General features: G+C 48.4%; 1 protein-coding gene across 3 annotated transcripts; it reads right to left on the minus strand.

The window, feature by feature from the left end:
* Positions 1-492: 492 nt before the first annotated feature.
* Positions 493-27,718, minus strand: Ncf2 (neutrophil cytosolic factor 2). 3 transcript variants are annotated; one of them, XM_038349495.1, is made up of 16 exons: positions 27,653-27,713; positions 27,393-27,572; positions 25,169-25,251; positions 19,714-19,822; positions 15,508-15,642; positions 12,528-12,635; positions 10,993-11,052; positions 10,507-10,550; positions 7,645-7,786; positions 7,374-7,442; positions 6,392-6,467; positions 4,983-5,005; positions 4,443-4,594; positions 4,194-4,305; positions 1,658-1,835; positions 493-1,071 (listed from the first exon to the last, which is right to left on the minus strand). In XM_038349495.1, exons 2-16 carry the CDS (start codon positions 27,564-27,566, stop codon positions 959-961), a joined length of 1,578 nt encoding a protein of 525 aa, XP_038205423.1. In that variant the 5' UTR covers positions 27,567-27,572; positions 27,653-27,713; the 3' UTR covers positions 493-958. The 3 variants fall into 3 exon arrangements, with proteins under 3 accessions (XP_038205423.1, XP_038205422.1, XP_041911995.1); XM_038349494.1 differs by having other exon boundaries at positions 27,393-27,718; XM_042056061.1 differs by lacking the exons at positions 27,393-27,572; positions 27,653-27,713 and adding an exon at positions 26,121-26,216.
* Positions 27,719-27,922: the final 204 nt, after the last annotated feature.

Here is a 27,922-nt window from a genome sequence, read left to right on the forward strand (position 1 = left end):
GACCAGAGCTCACACTGACTAGTCTCTCTCCTCAATTGTGATTCCATGTAAAACTCACTGCCAGGCAGTGGTGGCGCACACCTCTAATCCCAGCACTCAATCTCTGTGAGTTTGAGGCCAGCCAGGGCTATACAGAGAAACTCTGGCTTGAAAAACAAACAAAAAAATGTCATTCCTACCCACTTTTTTCTTGTACCTACAAACTTGAAAAATAGCAGAACTTTATGTGCTGCAAGGAGTGACGGGGCAGTAAAGTCCCATGGTCTAGTGCTTAGGGGTCCCTGTCCCCACTTAACCTGAAGGACCACCAAAATGTGCTTTATCATGTGAATTATTCTTGAATGATACATGTAAAGCAGCAGACTGCCTCCTGAACACAGCTTGTCGTCATTCAAGTGCTAGTGGCATATGTTCACTTTGAACTCTTAATAAATGTCCATCTGACGAGGCAATAAAGAACTAGTATTCTAAGAGCTTGACTCTTATGGAACTGAATGTTCTGTTTCATGGGTGCCCAATTCAGCCTAGCTTCTCTTTACAGTGTGTATGTCTTCTGAATTACATGTAAATTTGCTTTAGCTTCTGGAATCCAAACTCTGAAGGTACAGGAAGAATAATATTCGCAATCAGGCTTAGACACTGGGTATCCTGGTCTGTTTCGTAACAGAAAGGTCACCCATCGACATGCAGCTCCAGGAGTCCCTTGAAGATTCAACACATTTGACTAGCCAGCACCCAGTAAGACGTCTTTGTTCCCCTTCCAAGAATATGCACCTGCCCCTTCTCATCTACAAGGAAATCTTTTTCTCAAATTCTTATTTCTGTGACAGGTTCAGTTTTAATAGGGAAATGTTAAGTTAGAGAACATTTCCAAACGTGTGGATAGTACACGGCAGAGATGGGTAAATCTTGCAAAAACAGCACTCCTTTTCTTCAGCTTCATAGGTTATAGAGCATCCTAGACTTCTCTGGGAGTGCCTTCCAAATCCTTGACTGCACATTCTTCAACAAAAGCCTTAGGGAAAATGCCAACTTTCCCTTTACACTCCCCTTCTAGCCATTCTTCATTCACTGATAAAAGACAAAGTATACACTGATTACTAAAACCATACAGGAAAAATTACATCATCATGAGTGGCTGGCATATACATCCAGCTAGTCATCTTCCCCTGTTCCCGTTGTGCTAACTAATAATAATAATACTGGAAAGTAGTTTGAGGTTAAAGTGAACATACAGTCTTACCATGTTCTGTTCTAGATGTGATAAACACAGTAAAAGACTGAACATGAGTTTTCAGGTGAGTTTTGTTTGTTTTTGTTAGTTTTTGAGAAGCCATTTATCTAGGTTTTGCTAGGATTTTGATAACAGAAAGGGCATGCTGTTAAATGCCATAGTGAGTGAGTAATCAACACCTTAAAAGTTGAAGCTAGTTGTTTAGTACATTTGTAAAAATAAGCCTTGTAAGAGGTGTTGTCATAGTCTTGTGCCTACGAGAGTAATTGACAGGACAAAGCCACACACACTTGTTACCTTTTACTAAAATCTAGGAAGTCAGTTGAAACTATTGACTAAGAGTTGCTGTTTTGTTCTGTCTGCCCTTGACCTTTGTTTTTGCTAATCCGAAAGTCTGGTCTGTGAACTTGGAGAAGCACTTACCATGTGATAGCACCAGGATTACATCTCCTTCCACAAATTCCAGGTCTTCTGGCTGAATGGCCTCATAACTGAAGATCGCTACCACCTGGCTTCCTTCCTTAGGCTGAGGCTCTGCTGTCTGGGTATCAGCTTCAGAGGTTTCACTTTCCTTGGGTTCATCCACGAAACCTTGATCACCCTGAAATAGAAGGGAGGGGCCTATTAAATTCGTTATTTTGTTGGCCAGTGAATTCTGAAAAGCTCTAACAGTTGATGCTCAATATTTACCATAGGACTAAGTCATTTTATGAGCACTCTGGTTGAGTACGCGAACCCTGTGTAGGCCCTGAGTTGCCTTGCTATATAGTCCCAGGGTAATGGATGTGTTGTTCTTTCCTTTCAGATTGGGAAATCATTTGAGCAACAAGTAAATGAGTCTATTTAGCTAGTTTTTATACTGTGTGTATGTGAGCTATGGTTTGTGTGATGTGGAGATCAAAGGACGACTTGGAACCAGGTGGTGGCGGCGCATGACTTTAATTCTGGTACTCAGGAAGTGGAGGCAGGTGGATCTCTGAGTTCGAGGCCAGCCTGGTCGACAGAGTTCCTGGACAATTTGGGAAAGTCAGGTCTCTCCTACAATATGGGTCCTGGGAATTGAGACTTTACCTACTGAGCCATCCTGGTGTCCCTAAGATTCTTGGCACTGGGTTCATCCTCTTTCCCTAGCTCAAACACTGAGGATCATGTTAGGAATTTGGCTTTTGCACTCCATCTCAAACTTACTACATACACCAGCCTTCCTCAGAGCTAGCTATAGGTAATTCTCATACTTTCCAAAGCTTCAGAACCATGACTTATAAAACCATTTCTGATGCAGGGTCTCATAGGATAGCACAGGGCTGCCTGGAAGTCATTTTCTTGCTTCAGCCTCAGGAGTGCTGAGATTGGATATATGGCACCACGCCTGGCTGCATGTCCTCCTTAGACAGTGCAGAGAGGTGGGAATAGCCCCCACCAAGTCCACAGACCTAGTTTGGTTTTTTGGGTTTTTTTTTTTTTTTTTTTTTTTTTTTTTTTTTTGGTTTTTCGAGACAGGGTTTCTCTGTGGCTTTGGAGCCTGTCCTGGAACTAGCTCTTGTAGACCAGGCTGGTCTCGAACTCACAGAGATCCGCCTGCCTCTGCCTCCCGAGTGCTGTGTTTTGCTTACATGTATGTCTGTATGCCACTTGCATGCATGGTGCCCATGGAAGCCAGTAGAGGGCAATAGATTCCCTGGAACTAAAATAACAGGTGGTTGTGAGCTGCCATGTAGGTGCTGGGAATCAAACCTAGGTCCTCTGCAAGAGCAATGCTATCAACTGCTGAGCCATCTCTATAGCCCAATCCTAGGTTTGTATACCAGCTCCCGTGTGCTGGCTGTGGGTCCCTGAGTAGCAGCATAGCCTCTCTGCTGGTTTCCGTACCTGATGTTGAAACTAGGGAATGACATGAGGAAGTGTGGCGGCCTAACAATTGGTCCTTCCTGAACATTTCCCCTGGGGAAATACTTGAATGTGGCTGGTGTGTGCACTGAGTGTGTGCACAGTTAATGGCAGTCTGCTTGGCTTTGCCTGATGAGTGATGAGAACAGTTTACAGCCTCCACAGACAACAGTGGCAGAGAATTCCAGCAGTGACGAGCCTGGGTGGAGTTCTAAAGACTGTTGGGAGTTTGGGGGGAATCTGTGCCTGTAGCTGCAAATAGATTGGCCTCGGAGGAAAAAGTAGTCATTTATAAGAATGTTTTAAGTGAGATTGTTCACATTTAGAGTGGAATTCTCTCTAGGCAAATATTCCCCAACCCGCAAAAAAGTACAATTACCATTACAGCATACTCCATCAAAAAGACAGGGCAACCCACGTGTAAAGTCCACTCAGGCTGAGAGACTCAGTGTCCCTTAGAAACAGAATAAGAGCTCTATTCGCCCACCACTGTCGCTGCTAGCCTCTAACTTTGCTCCTGATTCATGAATCTCACTTTCAAGGCAGGTGGCTCCTGTCTAGACTTCATGGCTAGTAAGACAGCTTGGCCTTGTCACTACAGCATGGTGACTGACAACAGACGTGAAGCCAGGTCCTTTACCCCTGAGCAGCTCTGTTATCTAGGTCAGGTCCCTTGACCTTTCTCTTGCTTCCTAAACACGTGATATGTCTACCTGTATAGGAGCACAGTAGATAACCAAGTCTCAGGAAAAGGCTGTTATTTGCCTATGCAAAATAAATGCTCACTGTTTTCTGTCACCCTTAAATGTTCCTCATAGAGACCTAAGGTGAATCAAGTGTGTGTGAGCTCGGCTTAGCCATGGTGTCGATCCTGCCCTTGGTGAAAGTGATGGCCATGATCCTTGAGCCGGCAAACTGGGGAGGCAGCTTGGGTCTGTTGTCTGTCCACTTCTGGGTCTACTGATGCAACCCTCTCCCTGCTGTAAGGGAATGAGCCTGTTGCCTGGCATGAAGGAGATGTAGGGTAAATGCTGAATTCAGCTGGTGGAAGTGGCCGGCTCCCTCTGCTCACCACTGTGTGCTCACACCAAAGAGTCAGGCAGTAGTTCTTCACTTGGCTCCAGGCATCCTTCATGGTTTCTTCTGACAGAAGCACAAGCTCCGTGCTGTCCCGAGGCCTGTAGCTAGTAGGGATGATGGGGAAAGATCAGGGCAGAGAGTATCAGCTCAGAAAGCCAGCCCTCTGCATCAGCACGACACCCCCCACCCCCACCCCATGCCCGCGCGCTCTACCCTGAGCTGCCACCTTCATGAAGCTCACCTTAGTTTAGTGTGTCCTGGCAAGAGCGCCAGTTTCTTGGACACCATGTCCCGAAGCTGGCTGTAGGGGAGGCCAAGCTCGGTCTCCATGGCTACAGTGTATTTGTAGTGCACCTTGAGCATGTAGGGCATGGGCACCCTGAGCTTCACTTCCTGCCGGAGGAGGAGCAAAGGACACCTTAATGCTGGAGGTTTTCTGCAGCATCCTGAATTACCGCAGCCTCCTGCCACTTTGTGTAAGGGCCCCAGGAGTGCCTCAGGGAGCGGGGGAGGGACAAATAGACAACTGTTTTTCACACTCCCCTGAGAGGCCTTCAAAGGGCTCTAGTCCCTCTCACTGGGATGGTTGTTTTGTTTCTACTGAAGCTCTATGCTCAGCTGGGCGCTAGTATGACATGTAGAGCCCCCTGACCTGTAGATGTGGGGGGGGGGGGCAACTGGTTCAGCCCCTTTCACTGATATCCCACAGTCCTAAGAGGCATCCCCATCCCAAGCCATACTCATCCATTTTCTTCCCTTGGAAACAGAAGGAAGGCATTACCTTGGGCTCTTTTTGCTTGTGACCTAAATGGAAAAGGAAATGGTAAATGAATACTCATGGTGGCACCTTCCATCCAGAGTGTCCAGCTTCTTATCCTTTAACATCTAAAAACCTCTGAAGAAGCACGGAGACCACAAACAAGGGAGCAAAGTCAGTCTGATCAGCAGCTCCACGTGGTATCGGAGGACTGGCCTAAGGCCAGTGAAGCAGTACAGCCAAGGCAGAGAGCAGTCAGGTGATTGAGCCCGAGCCCCAGGCAGGAACATCAGAACCGCTACCATCTCGTGGTCCTGGAATTTTGAGTATTTTTGTGGTTTAAGCACATTATGTTAACACATATTATGTGTGTGAGTAAGAAGCTGTTTATCACCGAAGATGTAAGAACCGCTGATCACAAACCCAGCTGATTATTAGAATCACTTGGGAGGTTTTGCCAACATCAACCAAAGGCCTAGGAATCTGGTAGTTCAATCTCGCCAGTGCTGTGTCCTTTCGTGAGCCTCCGGACAGAAAAGGTAGAACGTTACGGGCCCCCCGAGGCATTTATATGTAGACTAGGTGGTGTCTTAGATGAGACACGTACGCCTTAGGCAGGAGCTGTGCTTGTTCATAGGGCAGTTAGATCCAACTAGATTGTGTCTTGGGTCTGTAATTTATATTTAAGTTACAGGGGCAAAGAGGTATTGGTACATTGTTTACACTTAAAATTTTTGTTTTAGCCTGTGTGCATGATGGGAGGGCACATACCCTGATATACAGAGGCCAGAGGACAACTTTGTGGAGTCACTGCAGTCGTCAGCAGGTTTATGCAGCACGTGCATTTAACTACAGAGCCATCTTGCTGGTGCATTTAAGTGAAAAGCATAGTGTTCATTGTACCCTACTTCCAACTTTTCTATAGGTCTGCAATTTTCAAATAAATAGATAGAGGAGGGGCATCAAAGCAGTTCTGATAATCAGGTGGCATGGACAGACACCCCTGTCATCTCCGTCAGAATCTGCTTAAAACTCATCAGTAACAAAAAGTCATTGCTTTCCCACACTGCCCCGCCCATCCACACCTTTCAGTGAGTGGTCCCTTGTTCAAGCTGCAGAGCTGTGCGGAGCGCACACAAGTCGGTGTGGAAAGAGCATAAGAGAGAAAACGCAGTAACTGCCACCTTTCTTCTTGGACCTGGTTTAGGTCATCTGGTGACCGCTCTCTGGACGGGCACTTACTGCCCCTTCATCTGCGCTCATTTCTAAGCAGGTGGGGGTGGAGCATGGCCGTCGCATCCCAGGGGATGATGGTGCAAGCAAGTCAGGGCTCTGAGGAAATGTCATCAACTAAACCAGAATTTCCTGGATGACTAGGGAGGCAGCTCTTCTCATGAAGCACCCCAGAGAGCTCCTTCTCTGGGGACACTAACCTGGTGACAACGGGGATCGTCCTGGGGCACTGGAATTAGGAGGAGGTGGAATATCAGATTCCGGGGAGGTGTCCTCCTGGAGGTGACAAGAAGAAACAGACAAAAAGCATGAGGTCTTCCCTGGAAAGAACCCAGATGCAAATGACTTCTTAAAAGTTGGGGTGATACGGCGGAGATGACTAAGGAAAGGAGGGCTAATTCGTAGAAGCAACAAGAACCCTAATACCCACCTACAAGACCCTTTGCTATCTTATCGGCCATGTTGAAACCCCACCAAAGTGGGGTGCTTTGTCTCAAATGCTTCTGTCTCAACTTCAGAGTATCCTGAGAAGGGAAAGTCCACGCCCCATCTACAGGGCATTTGAACCTTGAAAGCACTTCTGTTTCAAAGCTGGCCAGGGAGGGCTCTGCACGTGTGCATCTTGTTACACAGTGTGAAGGGACAGGCCATGTGCTGTCCTCGGTGTGCCGTTGAGCTAAGGATGAGAAACTTCTGATCCTCCTGCCTCCACTTTCCAAGTGTTAGGAACATATGCCATCAAGCCTGATTTATTCAGTGCTGAGGATTGAGCCCAGGGCTTCATGCATGCTACGCAAGCACTTTGCCAACTAAGCTACATCCCCAGCCCTTGTTTTGTTTCTAATGGCATTGTACCAAGCAACACATTAACCATTCTCCTTAGTGAAAAGATGTGCCTGGGACATCTAGCTCTACTGGTTAGGTTTTGCTTTCTAAGTCTCCCTGACTAGGAGGACTCACGGGGTAGAGCAAGTCCAGTGGATTCTTAACAGTGGCCTCTGCTAAGCATGGCTGGTCTTTTCCCCTCGTGCCCAGGTTCCGCTCTAGGCATCTGATACCAGCTCAAGTGGCCCAAAGCTAGTGAGTCTTCCTTCCATGACAGAGAGACGACCACTTTCAGACTTTCTTCCCTCTAGAGAGGGAAGGGTGAGTAGGGTGGCCTGGGCCTTGGCCCTACATTACCTGGGGCTGCGACTGAGGATGAATTCGAAGCTCAACTGGCTCCAGGTAGTTGCAAGGGACAAGTCCCTTCTGCAGGGTCACATCCCAGAATCCAGAAGGAAGAACAAAGATTCATTAGTACCCAAAACACAGAACAGTCTGCAGCTACACACAGAGAGGGCACACAGATGACGACCCTTGGCAGGTCAGCAGGTATTGTCCCATAGAAAAGCTCTGCCCTTTGCTGCCGGGACTCTATGCCCTTAGCACCAACCCCTGACCCTCCAAATACCTGTCCATTGAACATGACCGTGGCCCAGTTATCACTGCCCTTCTTCAAGACAAAAACGATGTTCCCTGGCATGACCTGTAGTTCTTCTGGAGTCTCGGGCACAAAGCCAAACAGCACTCGATGTGCCTCGCCTTCCAGAGCCCTGAAGGGGACACAGAAGACTCAGCCCATCATTCAGCTCAGACTTGGTCCACTTACTGCAGGAGAAGCACTTGAGGGCAGAGACTTAGCTTGGTGCTCACTCTGACCCCTCATCTTACTGTCTGTGAGACCAGTGAAGGGTGCTGGCCTGCGTAGGATCCCAAGGGACTGGGTGAGAGACGTCATGTGTGTTCCAGAACCACACAGGCGCTCCCCTTGTCTTCTGGGAACATGATCCAAGAACCCAAGAGATGAATGAACCCATATATGGTACCAAACCCTTGTATGTCCTATGCTTCTCCTATACCTACATAGACAAATGTGACAGCTTTCACTTCTGAACACACCACCCACGTGGCTGTAACTTTTATAGTCTGTGGCATGCTGGCAGAGGTAGCACAAATTCCTTTCCCTTAACAGCTAATCAATAGAACACCCTGCGTCCTACACCCCGCCTCCCCCATCACTCATCTGCTTTATTTTGTCTTTTTTTTTTTTTTGAGACAGGATATCACTCTGTAACTTAGGCTGGCCTGAGCTTTCAGCAATCCTCCTGCCTCTCAAAGGCTCAAAGTGTGAGCCTCCATACCCTGCCCTCCCTCTCTCTCTCTCTCTCTCCCCCTCCCTCTCTCTCTTGTTCTCTCTCTCTCTTTCTCTCTATCCTTCTCTTTCCTTTCCTCCCTCCCTTGACCCGCACAGTTGAGCACCCCCTTCCTTAATAAATAATCCTCCCACGCACGTGGTCGCGTCCTGGGTCTCCCTTCCTCCGGCTCCGCGATACACCCCACGCCGAGAAAAGAAGAACAACACTCGGTACTGCTCTGGGTCCGCGATTAATCAACACAAGGGGTGCTTGAGCAAGCGCCATGATACCGTGACAGTCCTTTTCAAGAAATACGGCTCTTTGATTCGTTTTATTGAACTTATTTCATTTCTAGTTTTCTTTCCTTTTATTATTGTGTCGGGGGGACATACGTGCCACAACGCACAGTGGAGATCAGAGGACCAACCTGTGGAGTTACTTCTCTCCTTCCGCGTTGGTGAGTTTGAGAATGCTACTCAGGTCAGCAGCTGCAGAGAAAGTGCGGCTGCCCTCTGAGCAGCTTCCTGGCCATGTTTTTGTTTCGATTTCATTAACACGCACGGTATTAGGTTTCAATATGGCATTTTTCAAATAAATATTTTGTTGATTTTCCTCCCTCCTTTTCTCTCAAACCCAACGTTCACCCTTGTGCCCTTTCACACACACACACACCCCAGCCTCCTGCTTTTTCATGTCCCAGGTGTCCGGTTAGACTGTCCACCCCCTCAATCCCCATTTTACACCCTCCTGGTGTGACAGACGGCTATCGGGTGAGTAGAGGACAGGTGGCATACACAGCGACTCTGTGTAGAGGGAGGGGATTTCCTCACACGGTTCAAAGTGGAAAGCAATTTAACACTTCTTGTACTTATTTCTTTGCTTGTTTTTCAGACGGGGAGGGTCTTGTGATTTAGCTCTGACTGACCTCTAACTCCCTAAATATATATACCAGACTGGCCTCATAGTGGTGGCAATCCTCCTGTGTGCAAGGATTAAAGATAGCGCTGCCACACCTAATATGAAACTAGTGATTTATTCTGGAATTTTCTCTTGTGGGGTCATGGTAGGCCTCAGGTAACTGAAATGGCAGGCAGCAAGACTGTTTTATAGAGGGAGACCATGAAGAAGATAATGGGACAGGAGCACCAGAACCAGGACTAGATGGTGAGGGCTGGCAGTCCTCATCCTCCCGTCCCGCTTACGGAGGACGTTGGTTCCCAGGTCCCAGCTGGGTGGACAGGAGGTACGGCCAGGGGAATGACAAAGGTGGAAGTTAGGGAATGCCAGCCTTGTGGGAAGGGGATGGAGAGCCAGGCTCTGAGAGAGGCACAGCGGGGGAGCTGCAGCTGCTTCTCTCTGTGTTAGGCCACGCCCTTTTCCCTTCACTGACAGCCCCCACCCCCGCAAGGCCCTGGGTACCCCACACCTGGAGAGTCTCTGTGGAATGTAAGTGAGGTTGCCTTGGAAACGGCCCATGCGTGGGGGGTCAGGTTCCACCTGTTCATGCCCACTGGGTCTGGGGGATTCATTCTTTTCCATCCAAAGAGCTTGGGAAGGAGCCCCTTCAGCCTCTCACTCTGGGGTAGTACCTCTCCCCACATACACTTTTTCTGACCCCCTTTATCAGAGGAGGAACTAAGCTTGCTTTGTTCCTTAGAAGGAGCGCTTAAGAAACCTGAGGTGAGGCCACTCTGTGTCTCAGTGTAGAATGACTTCCTTTTCTTGATTCTTTCCCCTTTTGCAGAAAACATGTGTCAATAGTGCATAACAGCGCCCACACAGGAAAAAAAGACTCTGTGATAGCGTCCAGAATCTAGGGAGCTTCCGAGGGGCCGTAGTCAGGACAAAACTGGCATCTCACCTCTGACCTGGGCCCTGTTCCTTTACGTCAGTGAGCTCCCATTCTGTGGGTGACCATGCCCATTGGGACCCCAGGTTACTGCAGCCAGGCCACTCCACCACACAAGGCTCCCATCCCAACTGCATCATTTGGTCCTAACCTTGCAAACAGGAGAGGGCTAACGTCCTAAAAAAGGACACGGTTTAGACCTGACCAGCTTTATTTCCTCACATCCTTACCGCCAGCAAGTCAGGTGGAGGGTGTAAGCATTCTGCATCCAGGTCTAAATCTAACTCACCTGAAGATCTCTGGGGTTTTGGGTCTGGGTGGAGGCTCAGATGTCTGTGGAACATTCCGGAAAAGATGAAGAAGGAGAGGACAGCAAGAGAAAGAGAGAACAGACTGTTAATGTCATTTGAGCATCATTGACAAAGACTTCATTTCTGGGTGCTCTGGGGAAAAGGCACAGTTTGGGAAGTCAGCAGCCTGCCAGCTTGCCTGGGGTGGGCTTCACCAGCACAGCCACCCCCATGCCCCAGAGCTGGCGTCTGGAAAAGGTATTCTTGCTGGAGGGCTTCTGACCTCGAGCCTTGTCCCTTTCCAGTATTGTCCAAAAGATCTGGTCTCTAATGTTTGTCACAGTGTGTGACATTTCTGGATATTTTAAATCATCAATTCAGAAGCCACTGCCCAGACAAGATCTCCCTTTAACGTGTGTCCCCTGTGCTGCGCTGAGCCTCGCTCCTCTCACTGGGGGCTGCGTCCCAGGTAGATCTGGCCTCACCTGTGGCTGCAGAGGGGCGAAGCCAGAAAAGTTGTCTTGATGAACCACAGATGCTACAACCTGAAACACAGAGCAAAGAGGGTGAGCGCGCTGGTGCTGGCTCTGCTGGCCCATCCAAGACCTCCTCCTCACGCCACAGAACCAATGCCTCTTCTGCAGGCTCCAGAGGAATACGAAAGGTAAGGATTAGCATGTCCCTCTTCTGGATTAGAACTCTCTCTCAGAAAAAAAAGTATTTCTGGTATTCAACATCAAATATAACATCAAATTAACCATTTTAAGTAAAAAATAATTTTGTGGTATCTCCTTCGCCCACAAGACTTTGCAATGCTATCTGGTGCCAAACATTTTAACCACCCCAAAAGAAATTGTTAGACCTATTAAGTAGTTTACGGTCTCCTCTCCTAGCTGGCAACACATGTTTGTAAATCTCAGTGGATTAAAGTGCTTAAAGATTTTATAGAGAATTGTATCATATGTGCCTTTTCTCCCCGTTTTTCATGTGTGTGTGTTTGTGTGGTGTTTTATGCCTAAGGGGCAGATATGTGTGTGTGTGTGAATATGCAAAGAGAGCCCCGAGGTTAATGTGAGAATCACCCTCAATTGCTTTTCCACCTAATTCACAGAAGCTGGGTCTCTCAGTCAAACTCAGAGCTAACCAATGTGGCTAGTCTTGCTAGCTAGCTTGCTCGGAAGAGCCCTGTGTCCACCTTCTGAGTCTGGAATTACAGGCAGGAGTCCATGGCTGCCTGGCAATTAAATGGGTTCTGGGGACCTGTAATCTGCTCTTCATGCTTACGCAGAAAGCACTTTAACAACTGAGCCATCTCCCCAGCCCTAGCACGTGACATTCGCTTTTGTCTTCTTATAGACAGCATACATTCTCACCCATGCTATAGCATCTTTAGTACTTTATCCTTTCCCGCTGTCTGGACATACCAAATTACCACATTTATATACATTCATATTCATGTACTGAGGGTGCTTTGGGGTATTTCCATTAGCCATATTCTGCTGGTCTCTGTCATCCTACCAGCTCCAGTTACTCAGCCACTGGACAACTCCCATTTCCAAACTGTCAAAATCAGTGCAGTTTGGAAGATACCACTGCCTCCCTCCAAATCATGTCTGAAGGAATTTAAGATCTGGGTTCAGAAGAAATCCTGCTGGAGAAAGAATCCAGCTGTAGGCTGTGGGAATGGGAGCGACTCCCCAGAATTCTGAGCCGTGAATTACAGCAGCCTAGAGCCAAGAGCATCTCCCGCTGGCCCTCGCCCCTTACCCCTGTGTGAGCCCTGGCTGTGTCTTTTACCCTTTGCCTCAGGCCTGAGATTCAGCATCCTGAGAAGAACCTCATGAGTTACTGAGGGCTGGGATGATGGAAGAAACTGGAAGCATTTGTTTCTTACTGCCAACAAGATCCTCATTGCCATCCCTGAATGCCACAGGGTGGGGGGATGTCTTCTTGAATCCCTTTCACCTGGCCCCACGCCTTCCAGAGCACAGGAGAGGGGAAGCTGAGTAGTCCCACCTACCGTAGCCTTGCCCAGATAGTCCTTCTTGGCCAGCTGAGCCACCTGCCTCTCATTTGGCCGGAACAGCCTACCCACAGGGATCACCACAGGCTCGAACAGTTTCTGCTTCTGTAATAGAACAAACAGTCACGTGTCACTCAACAGTACTGGATTCATTCTGAGCAACGTGCTGTAGGTGACATTGTGTAAGCATTGTAGAGTGTGCTTATACAACCTCGGTCGTTCAGCCCCTGTGAAATGTGGTCCCCTGGCTGACTAGAGTACCTTCACATCCTTTATGACTGTATCTCCCCATTTGAAAACGGGAGTGATGAAACATTCCTGCCTTCCTCATCAAATGGACCACTGGGAAAAAAGTCTCAAGAGAACATCTTTTTCAAACCATAGAGGCTTGTTATTCTAGAGGGCTAAGCAGGAGCGGTTGGGTTTATTGATTCTTTCAGAATTTCATACAATATGTTTTGATCATATTCGCTCAGCCCCTCCCCCTAGCTTCTACCAGATCCACACTCACCTCCTTACTCCCCATAGCTTTGTGTCCTTTATTTATTTGTTTGACATAGAGTCTCACTGTATAGCCTTAGCTATCTTGGAACTCATTATGTAGACCACTATGTAGAATTCATAGAGATCTGTCTGTCCTTGACTCTGCAGTGCTAGGATTAAAGGTCTGTACTGCTATTCCCCCCCCCCTTTTTTAAATAACCCTTCAATTCCAATTGCGTACTATTCATATGCTTCTGTGTGTGGTTATCAACTGGAGTATGGCTGACCTACCGGGAGCCACACCTTAAATAAAACTTGACTTTCCCTCCCCTAAAGCCACCAACTGTCCATAGCTCTTCAGTTAGGGATAGGGACCATGAACCCCTTTCTACTCCATGCTACAGTATTGACTGGTTTGATCTTCAGGCAGCCACAACTGTGAGTTCAGTACAGTGGTCCTGTCATAGCGGTAAGATACTATTTTGTTCTGATCCTTCATGACCTCTGGATCTTAAGATTTTTCTGTTCACCTCTTCTGTGATGGCCTCAAGCCTTGGGCTTAGGACGTGACACAGGTGTCCCGTTTGTGGCTGAGCACTACTCCACCATTGGTTCTCTGCACTTGGACCAGTTGTGTTATTGTCTGTGTTAACACCAGGTGTGGTAACCACCATCTGCCACTCTGCTGCACAAAGAGCCTTCTGTGATGAGAACTGAGAGCTGCAGTGAACCATGGGTATAGGGGTACAAGTTTAGAGGGCAGTGTGACTGTGGTGGTTTGAAAGCAATTGGCCCCCTAAGACCATAGGGAGAGGGAGTGGCACTAGTAGGAGGTGTGGCTTTGTTGGAGGAAGCATGCCACTGAGTGGGTGGGCTTTGAGGTCTCTTCTGCTCAAGCTATGTTTAGTTTATGTTTAGCAATAGTTCACTTCCTGTTGCCTGTGGATCAAGATGTGGAATTCTCAATTCCTTTCTAGCATCATGTCTGCCTGTGTACAGCCATGCTTCCCACCATGATGATAATGGACTAAACCAATTAAATGTTTTCCTTTGTAAGAGCTGCTGTGGTTATGATGCCTCCTCACCGCAACAGAACACTGACTAAGACAGTAACACTATGCCCATTTAGCAAAATAATAGTGGTAGGTTCACCTTTGGCCTCTGTGAGTATATTTTTTTAAAGATTCTTTTTTTTATTTATTATGTATACATGTCTGCGTGTATGCCTGAAGGCCATAAGAGGGCACCAGGCCTCATTACAGATGGTTGTGAGCCACCATGTGGTTGCTGGGAATTGAACTCAGGACCTTTGGAAAATCAGGCAATGCTCTTAACCACTGAGCCATCTCTCCAGCCTCTGGATGACTCTTTTTCTCCCAGAAGCCTGCATAGAATCTTCTAGTACTATTAGAGCTAGTCAGCATGGAGGAATCTTCTGGGTCAGTACCATCTTGGTTTCTCCATGTCCTATGACCAATCTTTGTGCCATCTTAAACAATAGAGTCTTGTCGGAGCTAACCCACACAGAAGATCATGTTCATCCCAGAAGTCAGAGGTTGCCAAATAAAAAGACCAGCGACAAGCATGAGATACTTCCCCTGGACCGTCAGTCGGGGGTGTCCAAGAGACCTCCAAAACAAGGCAGACTCTCTCCATTGTTCCTGGTTTCCCTCTAGAAGCAGTTTACATTGATGTTATTCACCCAACACTTCTTTTTAGAGTACTACCCTTTTCCCACTCTCTGTGGTACCTTGAGTTTCTCTCCCAGGAGAGGACACCATTACAAAGGTGGCTCAAGAGCCAAGCAAGGGTTGTGACAGCACCCTCTTGGGACTAGTATTGCTCATGTACACATGAGCATACACAATCTTGAGCCCCCTTCTTGGTGTTTAAATACTAACTTTTGGGGTCAGGAAAGTGACTCAGAAGTGTTAAGAGCACATTCTGCTCTTCCAGAGGACTAGAGTTTGCTTCTCAGCACCCACATCAGCTGGCTCACAACTGCACATAACTCCAGTTCCAGAGACTCCGGCACCCTTCTGGTTGCTATGGCCACCTACCCACACATGCACATTCTCATACATAGGCACATCATTTAAAATAAATATCGCCAAAGAAAGAAAAACAACTTTTGCTCCCAAGTAAAATCAAACTATGAAAAATAATTTTTCATAATTACTTCATAGAACTGGAATGTTTTTGTGGGAGCCACTGTGCCAGACAGTAAGGATGCAAAGGTGAGCAGGAAAACACAGGTTCTGTCTTCACAGTGCTCGCAGGCTGCACAGCACCAAGAAATTGCAGGTATTGCCCAGGCCCCCCCGCTATGAGCAATGCAGGGGCTGTGCTGATCCGTTCTCTAGGATGGGGCTTCTCAGCTCAGATGTTGAAAGAGCGTTTATTAGCCAGAACCACCAAAGAAGATGTTCCCCCATTGTGGTGTCCTAGGAGACAAATGGGACCCCAAGGGTACCCTCTCTGTCACCGCACTCACCCAGATGCTTTCCATGGCCTTGTCAATTTTGGAATGCCTGGGTTCAGATTTCATGTTTGTTGCCAGCGCTAACTGTTCTTCTGCCTTTTTCCATTCCTCTTTCTTGGCATACATGAAAGCGATATTATACAGCACCTGGAAAAGCAGAGGCCACGTGAAACTTGAAACTGCTCCAAAGTCAGGTACCATGAAGGATTCACATGCACACACAGGAATGCCATCTGGGGACATAGCTCCTTCCCCAGCATTCAGGGGCTGGACAACAATTAGCCTAGCTACTGAGTTCTGTCAGACATAGGGGCTGTGTTAAGAAAACATTTTATAGTGGGGCGGTGGTGGCACATGCCTATAATCCCAGCATTCAGGATGCAGAGGCAGGTGGATCTCTGTGAGTTCAAGGCCAGCCTGGTCTACAAGAGCTAGTTCCAGGACAGGTTCCAAAGCTAGAGAGAAACCTGTCTTGAAAAAACCATCCATAAATAAATAAATAAATAAATAAATAAATGAAGGAAGGAAGGAAAAGAAAACATTTTATAATGTCTAAAGCCAGTATCAGGGGCGTTCTTCTAACAGCCCACTGGGTCAGGAGGGGCCGAGGACTAGTGTGTTGTTCTAATACAAAGAAGAGGAACTTTCCCAGGGGAGGCAGAGGCAGAGTTGGGAAGAAAAATGAAGGTGTGTGATCTCTAATTCCCGTTGTTGCCATTGAACCTGGGTTCACAGGCCAGGTTCAGGGTGGGCAGAGGTTCCAGGTGCGTTGTTCTGTACCTGAGCCAACAGAACCTGGCTGGGATGGCATGGGTAGCAAGACCGCTGCACAGCAGCGTGCATGAGCCAACTCATGGTCCAGGTCCAGTGGACTGGAGAAAGAGCTGGCACACACAGAGCCCCGGGAACACTCTAGCTGCGGTTGCGAGGGAATGGCAGAACTTTCCAGGTCTTTAGTTGGATTGTAGGACCGTCAGAGTGTGTTTTATTACAACACTGCACAGTTGACACAGAACCAATTACATTTTGGATACACTAGTAAGACAAAGTTATGGAAACGGAGGTGTGACTCTTGAGGCTCACTTCTGGGGGACACTGAGGCGTTATCTTTCCTCTCTTAGATCGTGTGCTGTAGGGGACATCCGCTGCCCTGTCCTGAGCAAGAATGGAGGCTTCTTAGCAACAAACAATTCTACCCTCCCAGACACTCCTGGGTGACGAGATTGGCATTTCTGTGGAGGTATTGGCTGGTGCAGGTGCTGGGAGCAGGATTAACATCCAGGAGTGGAGCTGTAGACACCCTTCCCACCCGTTTCTGAGCACCAATGAGCCGGTGCCTTCTGCATAGGCCTTTGACTTAGAATGGTCAAAATAAGGATTTTTTCACTCTTATTTATTGAGTGTGTGTTTGTCTCTCTCTGTGTGTGAATCTTGGCACATGTGTGGGGGGTAAGAAGCCAACTTGTAGGAGTCAGTTCTTTGCTTCTACCATGTGGCTCCAGGGGTTTGAACTAAGGTCATTAGCCTTAACAGCAAGCAACTCTTACCCACTGAGCCATCTTGCAAGCCCCAAGGACTCAGGATTTGAACTCATAATATTTTTTAACTTAACAATGGTACCAAAGAGAAAGACATTCAGTAGAAAGAGCACTTCAAGGTTTTAATTTTGATCTTTTCCCAGAGCTAGTGACACATGCTACAATAGTCTCTTGCAATTTGGTTAGTGTCGTAGAACCTTGCCTACTGGTCAGCCAGGCAACCACAAAGGAAGGCAAGTGACACACTGTAGGAGGCATGGAGATTTCGAGGGGTAGGGATGGGGTGTCTCTGTCACCACCACAGCAAGCAGAAAAAAATCCATTGGGGGCAAGAAGGTAGTTTGGTTCAGCACTACTAAGTAGCCTGTGCTGGTTCAAATTTTGAGAGTTAGACCCTGTGCGGTTTATTTCAGGCATATTTAAGCACAGCACAGTTTGGTGGAAACTTTCCCGGGGTTAATTAACTCAACCTTGTGTGCACACTAAAGCACAAATTTAGCTAAATAAAGACCGGATGTAACTACACTGCAACCCTTTGTAAAGCACACGTGACACCTTCCATAAAGATGGGGTCTATAGATTGACTGAGAAGAACAGACCCGTGATAAGGGTCTGGGGAAGGATCGGAGGGGGGGAGCACATAGCACTAGGGTCACCAGGCTATTAACCATGTTCACCCCCAGCCTTCTGGATGGATAACGGGTTATGCATTCAACCCTGTGTGTTTAACAATTCTAGGTCTCCCTAGGGGATTATCTGTGGGCACAAGGACCTCCGTGCTTCCTGCAACACACTAGTGTGCTATGCCATAGAATAATGATGTACATGCTATAGGTGTGTTAAATGCAGTTTTTACTTAAAATGGTTGTTATCCTAACTGGGACTGAGGAGTAGCTCCATTGTGCCCACTAAGCATGTGCAAAGCCCTGGATGTCCTGCCTAGTACTACATAAACCCTAGTGGAAGTGCATGCCTGTGTTCTGAGCGCTCTTGACGGGGAGGCAGGAAGATCAGAAGTTCAAAGTCATCCTTGGCTACATACCAAGTTTAAGGCTAGCCTGGGCTATAAGAGTCCTATTCAGAAAGAGGGAGGGAGGGAAAGAGAGAGACAGAGACAGACAGACAGATAGACACACAGAGAGAGAAAGAGAAAAGAGACAGAGAAAGGGGTGATTATCTGGACAGAACCTGCCATTGTAAATTGAGAAGCATCTGCCCTAACCTTTCCACAATGTGAGGACAGAGAAGAGATCACAAAGAGCTTCAAAGTTGTTCTCATTTTTCTCTCAGTTACCTTCTCTTGAGGCCTTTCCCTATAACCAGTGTTTCTAACTAAAAGGGCCTTAGGGGCCTTCACAAGAAATGGAGGAAGTAGGGAAATGGCTGGTTTCCTGCTTCCTGGGTCATTTCAACCCCAATCACAGTAGAGACTCCCTTCTGTGAAGTTCTGCTTGCCACCACAGAACACAATTCTTTCTAGAGCTGTTTGCCCCCGCCCCATATGTGGAAGTGGCAAGTGGCCCTCAGCAGGATGAATGGCAATGTTTGGAGACCACAAGGTGAGCATCACAAGATGAGGCGGGATGCTCCTGGCATCTAGTGGGGAGAGGCCAGAGAAAGGACCAAAAATCCCATGAGGTCAGCCCTGTAACAAAGCGTCTTCTCCAGCTCATCGAGAGCCACGGTCTTTGGGAGCTGGTTTCTTGCCAGCCAATTCCCAGAGCCAAGTCCTCATCTCTACTTGTGAGCCATGGCATAGTTGTGCTTCTGCCGCAGGGCAGGGTGGACCACACGTCCCCAGGGACTCGGGCAGTGATAGAATCTATTTTTACTTGCAAGCTCTGAGCAACCCTCGGGACGCTTCATTTCTTGTGCCTGCGAGACAGAAGCCAGAGAGATGCTGTTTGTTCGGCCACGCTTCTAAATAAAAGTCCGTGACATTGGCGGGGGTTTTCATTTTCAAAGCTAGTGGTTTATATTTGGAAGTTTGATGGGGAAGGTTATTCGGGGAAGAAAAGTTCATAAACTCACAAGCCAAAGCCAGCCATGCCTGTCCTTTTTGGTACTACAGAAAAGAAGTTGTCCTTGTTTGGAGAATGTCACCACACCGTGTACTTTGTACTGTTCGTTGACAGACTTGTACCAAATGACCCACAGTTTCTCTCTGCGTGTTAAGTACCCAGATGGGTTACAATGGGTTCCTCAGAGAGAGAACCTGTGATTTTTGGATCTGTTAGTAAAATGCTGAGCAAATAGTTTGCCAGCTTGAGCTGCTAAATAAAATATGCAAATTCCTGCAAATAAATATTTTCACAGGCTGGCACACTTCTGTCTGGTCTCCCTTCCAGAGCACACAATGACCTTGTTTTTGCACAGGCTTTTGAGCCTGAAATTAAGAAAATGCTCGCTCTCAGGTAACTGATTACTCTATGAGGAGCCTGAAGTCATTGCGTCTCCCTCCCCTCCTCCATCTTTTCTCCCCTCTCATTCTCTTTCCTTTCCTCTCCTTGCCAAGGTTGGGATCAGGTCCTGGGCCTCACACAGACTAGGCAAACACCTTATCTCTGGGTGTTTCCTTCACAGGGTGCCCAACAGGCACGGGAGTCAGCAGGACTTGGCAGGTCTCCGCAGGTGCTAATACCACTGTGTTCCTGAAACGTCCTCTCCAGGCCCTCCTTACCTCACAGGCGAACAGCTTGAACTGCAGCCCCAGGATCTTGTAGTCTATCAGCTGGTTCCCTCGAAGCTGAGTCAAGGCCTCTTTAAGGTCTTTGATAGCTAAGTCATATCTGCAGGCGGGATGGGGGAGGGAGGAGTAAGTCATTCTGTCCAGGTCACAGAGGAAGAAATGCAGAATCCACGTCTCTCTGCTTCTCCATTCTCCACCCGGCCCACTGGAAGAAGCCCATTCCGCCTGAGCAGGTCTACCTTTCCACCAACCCCGAGACCAAAGATTCTACAGATGAGCTGTAATTTTGCAACCTGGAGACCCGCAGTCTGTGACAGTCATGGGGGTTTTCTTCTCCATGGGCTGTGTACAGTTTCTGGTGACCCCGGTGACCTTCAAACACAGCTCTCACTCTCCCTGGAGAGCTCCGAGCAGTACCGCCCCTGCCCACCCTGGTTCTCTTTGGAAGCTTCTCGGGGCAGATTCAAAGCAGACCTGGCCACTCTCACTCAGGTCGGAGCTGCCTGGCACAGCTGCCAGTACTCCCTTGTCACAGCCATAGCTGCGGGCACCCTCCTCCTGCCCGCCACCTCCTTCAGTGTCTTCTGCTAAGTTCACACTAGCTCTTAGGTTGTAGTCTTTTGCCTCCTGTTCCCACTCTGGGAAAGAGGGAAATGTTACTCCCACCCGTATCCTGTGGAGGAGGAGAGCCTAAGCTTCCTGGTCCCCTCTCCGCGAATGCACAGGCCCTGTGTGGCTGTTTCCCGGACACCAGGAGGGGGCAGGTGGAGGCACAGGTGTCCTGTTCCCTAGCAGGTGCAATTTCCACTGTGTTCCACAGCCTGTCGGGGAGCAGGGGAATCTCAGAGGGCATACTTTAAAGTGTCAGCAGCTCTAACAGATGTGCCGTGCTCCCCGGGGAGCTGGCTGAGCAGGTGGACTTCAGCTGCGCAGATGCCCTGAATCCACCCGGCACTGTAGGGACTCAGCAAAGCCCTCCATGTCATTCTCTGTCTCATCAAGTTGTCCACAGTGTGAAGAAGAAAGGACGCATTACCCAGAGTGTTTGTTTTGTGTGAAAAAGCTGGGTGGGGTTAACCCCGCTAATGTCCATCTGTCACCATTGTTTATCTTTTGAAATGGGGTTCCATGTACCCCAGGCTTGTCTTGAACTCAGTATGCAACCTGGGATAACCCTGAACTTCTGATCCTCCTGCCGCCACCTCCTGGAAATCGGACTGTTCCCTGGTTATGTTGGAGATCAAGTGACCTAGGGCTTCTTGCATGCTAGGTAAACACTGCACCAGCTGAGCTACAGTCCCAGCCTGAATGCCCATTGTTTTTGTCTTTGCACAAAGCATCTGCTTGGCAGCTCCCTCCTCCCCTGCTGCAGCTTCTCTCACCCCAGTTCTTGTGGACCCCAGCTATACCCCTGGTGAGGAGCTCAGCTTTCACAGAGCCCTGGACTTCACTGCAAAGGGTCAGTACTTAGGAGAAGCCCGAAAGAGGCTCATCTCTGGCTCCTGCTGGCCTCCTTCAGAGTTCTCTTCTGTGCCATCTGGAAGCTTCCTCAGAAGTCTGCGGAGAAGCAGCCACACCCCCAGGGCGGGCAGGCTCTACTCTGGAGGACTTTTCCGTGCCATTTCTGTAGCAGGCCCTGCAGAGACGCCTTAGTAACCACTGAAGCTGCTGCTTGCTTCTGCTACCAACACACACTCTCCAGGATAGCAGAGTCTCAGGATGCTGCCTGTGCATCTCCAACAGGTAGACAGGCCAACCCTCCCACCTTCCACCCAGCAGGAAGAAGGCCTGCTCCCCTTTCTAAGCCAGTTCCGCCTTGTTCTGAAAGGTCTCACCATGCTTTCATCTCCACAGCCCTAAGAGCCAGAAGGTCCATGGTGTGGAGGACAGCTTACAGACCCTACCTTTTTGGGATGACAAAGTTGGAGACAGAGAAGTTTGATGGGAGGGAGGGAGTCACCCTGAGCTACCATCTGCTGCTTGGGAAATGCCTCTGACTTCTTTTCTGGTAGAATTGAATACAAGAAAGCAACATAACCCTGAAGTCAGGTGAGGGGGTGGTTGAGGGGAAAGAACCTTCCTTGGCGTGACCCTTGTTAAAAACAAACCCCACTGCCGTGGGAAGGAATGCCCAACCCACTCAGTACTAAGTCACCCCTCTAGGTCACCACACCCTTCAAACCTGTTCACAGGCCAGCCCAGCTTTGCTCTGAACCACCATCATAGCCCTGGCGACTGGTTTCTCCCTTTAATCTATCCCTCCCTCGAAGCAGAAACTTGCTTATATTCATTTAACTAATCCAACAAAAGTGGGTTTGTAAAGGTTTCTGGACATAGTATACACCTGTAATCCCGGAGTTTGGGAGGTGTAGGCAGGAGGACCAAGAGATCAAGGCCAACCTCAGCTACAGAAACACTGTCACGAAGAGAAGAGAACAAATAAAACAAGAGGAAAGAAAAGAGGGAACTGGGGAGGTGCTCAATCGTAAAGCGTTTATTTCTCAAGCACGAGGACCTGAGTTCAGATCCCAAGGACTCACAAAAACAAAGTCAAGCACAGGATTAGAGAAATGGCTCAATGGTTAAGAGCACTAGCTGTTCTTGCTGAGGACTGGGGTTTCCTGCCAAGCACTTACAGGGCAACTCATAACCATCTATAACTTCAGTTACAGAGGGCCTGATGCAAGCGTGGGCCTCCATGGCATGCCAGATATAAGCAAAGTGGTCAAATCCATGTTCGGTGAGTGAGTTCTGGCCTTGGGCCACATTGGAAGGCTTTGCTCTGAGGGTGTTGTCAGCCTGAAAAGTTGAGTGCTCAGGTGTTGCTAAGAGCAGCCATGGGTGTCGTCAGTTACCTGGCTGCATGAGAGTAAAACCAAAGTCTTCTAGGAAGAAAAGTCACAGACACGGATCCCCTCCTGAGATCTGGGCCCTGGGGTAGGGGAGAGGCGGAGGCGGCTGCCTCTGTAGACAGTGTGGTCGCTCACTTCTCAATATTCCCTTCTCATCCCTGCTTCCTGCATCCAGTATCCTCTCCGAAGTCTACACAATATACAGAGGCTAGTCCAGCCCACCCCCAGCCTATGTAACCTCAGAGGATAAACTCCACAGCCCTCCTTCTCATTAGCTCTAATAACCTATGATGAAGCGACAGTAGAAAAAGACACAGGCTGCCAGAAGGGATTTCTACGCGAAAATATCTAAAAGTCTCAGAGCCAGGAAGGCTAAGATTTTGAATGACTTAGTGGGGAAAAAAAAAATCTAGAACTACAAAAGTCAGACATGGTGGCTTATAGTCCCAGAATTTGGGAATTGAAAGCAAGAGGTTAGGAATTCAAGACCATTCTCGGCTAACATAACCCCCACTCCCCTACTCCCCCCCCCCCCCCCCCCCCCCCCCCCCCCCCCCCCCCCCCCCCCGTCTCCAAAGCAAACAGGGGTGGAGAGGTTGAAGAGAGGGAAGGAAGGGGAAAAGGGAAGCGGTGGGGAAGCCCAGAAATAAGATGCAAGACGCCATCTGAATGATCACAGTTAAATCTGAGAAAAAATAATCTACCAGATTTAATCTTCAGTTGTGCAGCTCTCTAATGAGGAAACGACAGTAAGTCAGGCATGTTCTCAAGAAGCCCGACCTAGCTCCTTTTCCTCGCTCGATCCTCTGGTAGTGTTTTCACTGACTAATACCTGGTTTTAGGGGGACTTGCACGTGGAAATCCATTTGTCAACCTTAAGGTCTACCCTCCCTCAAAGGACTCACCACCACCCATAGCCAGCCAGCAGCTGTGTTGTGAGCACGCCTGCCCCAGACCTTGTCAGGGTGGCCGCCTCTGAAGTCCCCTTCCTTCTAATCCTTTCCACCAGTGCCACCCCGATTCAGGCCCTCATTTGTAGTGAGGACAACCGTGTTCACTTCCAAGTCAATTTTTGGGGTACCTGTCTTGTTCCCTTTGTTCATATTCTAGAGTGACTTCAAAATCCCCATCTCCACCATCTGCTTGAGTCATCCCAGGGATTTGACATGCTCCCTCCCCATTCGGTCATCCTCCGCTGCCTCCCCTGTCCCTCTCTGTGCCCTGTGTCCCACCTTCACCATGCTCGGGCCAGTTTCCCTGTTGGAAAGCTCTTCCTTCCTCTCTGCCAGTTTTTTCTTCCCTAGAGCCTGCACACACACACAGGCGGACACTTTCCAGAGTCAGTTCGCTCTCTGACTTTGCCCAGAGTATCTAAAATTCACCTTCGAATATTATCCCTTTGTTATTTATATACTTGGTCTTTGGGCATTTGAGGGGAGAATAGGGGGTTAAGGTTAAAATTCATTTTGTATTTTTATTTTCTACTGTTTTGTTTGTCTTTGTTTTTCAAGACAGGCTTCTCTGTTAAAGACAGTTCTGGCTGTTCTGGCACTCACTCTGTAGACCAGGGTGGCCTCAAACTCAGAGATCCGCCTGCCTCTGCCTCCCAAGTGCCTGGGGCTGAAGGTATGTGCCACCAAGTTCGACTTTGCCCTTTTTCTTTTCTTTCTTCCTGCCTTTCTTTTTGTGTGTATGTGTGTCCTTTTTCTGTTTTATTGACTGTAAATACCCAGAACATGTACAGTGTGATGGGGGAAGGGACTTCACTACACCCTACCATCCCGAACCTACTGGATGATGCACTGACCGATACCCTTCCAGTCTACAGTCTGTGCAACAAATGGGTTTTGCACTAACACATGTTTTTTTTATTTATTTATTATGTATACAACATTCTTTCCCTGTATGCTTACATGCCAGAAGAGGGCACCAGATCTCATTACAGATGGTTGTGAGCCACCATGTGGTTGCTGGGAATTGAACTCAAGACCTCTAGAAGAGCAGCCAGTGCTCTTAACCTCTGAGCCATCTCTCCAGCCCCCAAACACATGTTTTGAAACCACTTTTTGAAATTTGCCATGTACTGTCTGTATTGTCTGTATTAACTTATACACACACTGCTAATAGTCTGTATTCTTATTTTTGTGATTGGGTCATCTCTCCTACCCCTACCCAATAATTTAAACTGGGCTTTGCAGACACACTCAGCAGGGATAAAGCTAGCCATTGATTTGATTTTATGATTTTACAACAACGACCCTTGTTTGGGGACTGCTGAGTCCCTCACAGAGAGGCACAGTGGGTGTCCTCATTAAGGACTCTGGTGGGAGGCCCAGCAGCTCACAACCAGCCAGCTCATTGTGGTTGTGCCCCAGATGACCTACACTGAGGTCAGGCTTGCCTCCCTTCCCTAGTAAAGTGTCTTGCAAGCTATTTCTTGCATAACTGCCCAGAAAAAGCTAGCCACTGGGGCTGGAGAGAACCTACTGAATACTAGGTATACCAGCACAAAGACCCATGGAGGTTGTTGTCACACACACACACACACACACACACACACACACACACACAGTGGGGGAGCCTGGACCACTCACTTCTCCATGCTGTAGTAGAGCATTCCTCGCTGGAAGTAGGCCACTGCCAGGTGCTTGTCTCTGTTGATGCTTTTGGTGAAGGCCTGCAGGAAGAAGGGTCCACACTCAGCACAGAGCCCCACAGAGAGGAAGTATAAGAGTAGCCCCAGGGAGAGGCAGGCAGGTGTGTCATAATGACTCAGCAACTCAAGGTGACAAAATTGGCCTGGGGTACAGACATCTTGGGTCGCAATGCCCTGGGGTGTTGCTTCCTCCTTTCATAGCCTGTGGTAAATTACCTAATCTCTCTGAGCCTCAGTTTTTTTTTCCTCTGTGAAATAAGTGATAGGGCTAGCTATCTCAGCAGTTAAGAGTGCTTGCTGCTCTTCCCAAGGACCTAGGTTCAATTCCCAGCACCCACGTTAACTCGCAACGTCTGTAATTCTAGCTTTAGGGGCCTCCTTGAGAATCAGGTGTGCACATGGTGTCAAAACATACGTGCTATCAAAATGCCCACTCCCATCAAAAAAAGTAATAAAAATAATATGAAAGTTATAGAGTTAAAATACATGTTGTATTTGATATAAATTAATTGTATAAGTATTTAAATCACTAAAATAATAACAAGAATACATACATAATATTAATAAGAGATTAAACAGGAAAACAAGGGCAGAGGGGATGAGAGAACTAGCACTAAAAGACTGGGAGAGAAAATCCTGGCCAGTAAGGGTAGAAGGCAGTGATCTGAGCGTGGGAGGTGGCCTGTGGCACAGGTTAGCCAAGAGCCCCAGGTCCAGGCCAGGGTACGAGCACCCAGGGCCTGCGGGGAAAGCTTCATCCGGCATCACCGCCTCCTCTCTCCACAGTGTGCTCTGTCTCCACAGCTCTCAGGCTGCAGCCGGCCCGAGAGGAGGTGGAGGGGCAGTTCTCTCTCCGGGCAGAGGCTGGGCCAGCGCATGCTCTGTCCCACCTGCTTGCGGACTGAGAGTCTGAGCATATGAGTTGCTGTTTCTCTTCCTGCCAGGATGTGGACGTGTGGACAGTGTTCGTTCACTCGTTCACCTGCCGGTCAGGGGACGACTGGCGAGAACTGCTTCTTCAGAAGTGCTGGGGGAGCCGGGCGGTGGTGGCGCACGCCTTTAATCCCAGCACTCGGGAGGCAGAGGCAGGCGGATCTCTGTGAGTTCGAGACCAGCCTGGTCTACAAGAGCTAGTTCCAGGACAGGCTCCAAAGCCACAGAGAAACCCTGTCTCGAAAAACCAAAAAAAAAAAAAAAAAAAAAAAAAAAAAAAAAAAAAAAACCAAAAGAGCCGGGGGTTGGGGAGATGGTTCAGTAGGTAAAAGGCATGCCTCACAGCGCGCCGACCTCAGTGTGACCTCAGCCTGGTGTGTGGAGGCCTGGCCTTTAATCTCAGTGCTGGGGAAAAATGGAGACAGGATCTCCAGCAAGCCTACCTAATAGGCAAGTTCTGGGTCAATAAGAGACCCAATAATAATAATAATAATAATAATAACACTTACTGTGCCATCTTGTAGATTTGGGTTGATCACTGGAACCAGGTAAAGATGGAAAGAGAGACTCCACAAAGGTGTTCTTTGACCTTAACAGGTTCACCACCCACACACATACACACATACATATGCAATCAATCAATTAATCAGTAAATAAAAAAATCTAGGTGGTCGCGTCAAATATCTTTAATCAATCCCAGCACTCAGGAGACAGAGGCAGTAGGATCTCTGTGAGTTTGAGACCAACCCTGTTTTGTAGAGTGAGTTCCAGGACAGCCAGGGCTGTTGTTACACATAGAAATCTTGTCTCAAAAAAAAAAAAAAATGGGGATTAAAAAAATGCTAAAATGTCCCTAGATGGACTTCGTGACTCAGCTCCAGTGTGATTTCCTTCCACCAGCCTCAGAACCCTTAGCGGAGCACCCTGTGTTGTTGGTCAGAATTGCTTGAGCCGAACTGATGGGATGCTAAGTGCCTGGAAACCAACAAGCCGCCTTCACGAAGTGGTTAAAGAGAGACCTTGGGGACTGCCAAGTTCTTTGAAATAGCAGAGCCCCACCCATTGGGTGGCTCAGAAAACCTGTCCAGGGAGTTTTTAAAACTGTCTGCCTGGCCAGGGGCAGTTAGAAGGGGCCTCCCGTGGTACTGGGAGCTTTTGTTCTTTTAGGGTTTTGGGAAGTGAGGTTTCAGAGGTCAGAAAAGTTCCGTTCACAGGGGCCCCTCACTCACCTGCTCGGCTGCCGGCATGTTCTCCAGGATGGTGTGCATGCAGCCTATGTTGAAGCAGATCCTCGAGTGGGGGTCCTGCACCTCGCTGAAGGCCTCCAGAGCACCCTTCCAGTCCTTCTTGTCGGCTGCCAGCACCCCGTCATTCCAGAGTCTGATGGCCTCAGCCAGGGACATGGTGAGCTGTGTACCAGGAGGCAGGGAAGTAGTTCGAGGTATCTCTCTACCTACCTGCAGGGCACTCTAGGCTTCAGGGTACCAACCTAGCGCTCAGAATGGGGTCTAGCCTCCCTCTGGGTGACTTCATAGTGTCAGGAAGTTTCCCCACCTTTCAGGAACTGACGCATAAGCTAGCATGAGAGAGAAAAAGGAAAGAGGAGAGTGCTGGAGGAGGCGGGCTGGAAAAGGGGAAGTATACTAGATGCTGCCTGCCAAGGGCCAGTCAGTTCCTCTAAGTGCTTCTCTATATGCTGGGCACCTCCCATTCATCTCTGCCTCCCACGCCCTCTGTGGCAGCTTCAGGTCAGGGGGAC

The sequence above is a fragment of the Arvicola amphibius genome, chromosome 12, assembly GCF_903992535.2.
Source record: "Arvicola amphibius chromosome 12, mArvAmp1.2, whole genome shotgun sequence".
Classification (NCBI taxonomy): domain Eukaryota; kingdom Metazoa; phylum Chordata; class Mammalia; order Rodentia; family Cricetidae; genus Arvicola; species Arvicola amphibius.

Excerpts from the sequence above, each read along its gene's own strand:
- Ncf2 (XM_038349494.1), bottom strand. The coding sequence starts at position 27,566 with ATGTCCCTGGCTGAGGCCATCAGACTCTGGAATGACGGGGTGCTGGCA. Across the intron at positions 12,636-15,507 it reads AGGCCATGGAAAGCATCTGG|AAGCAGAAACTGTTCGAGCC; the intron begins GTGAGTGCGGTG and ends GTTCTATTACAG. Across the intron at positions 7,787-10,506 it reads AAAACCCCAGAGATCTTCAG|GGCTCTGGAAGGCGAGGCAC; the intron begins GTGAGTTAGATT and ends TGTCCCCTTCAG.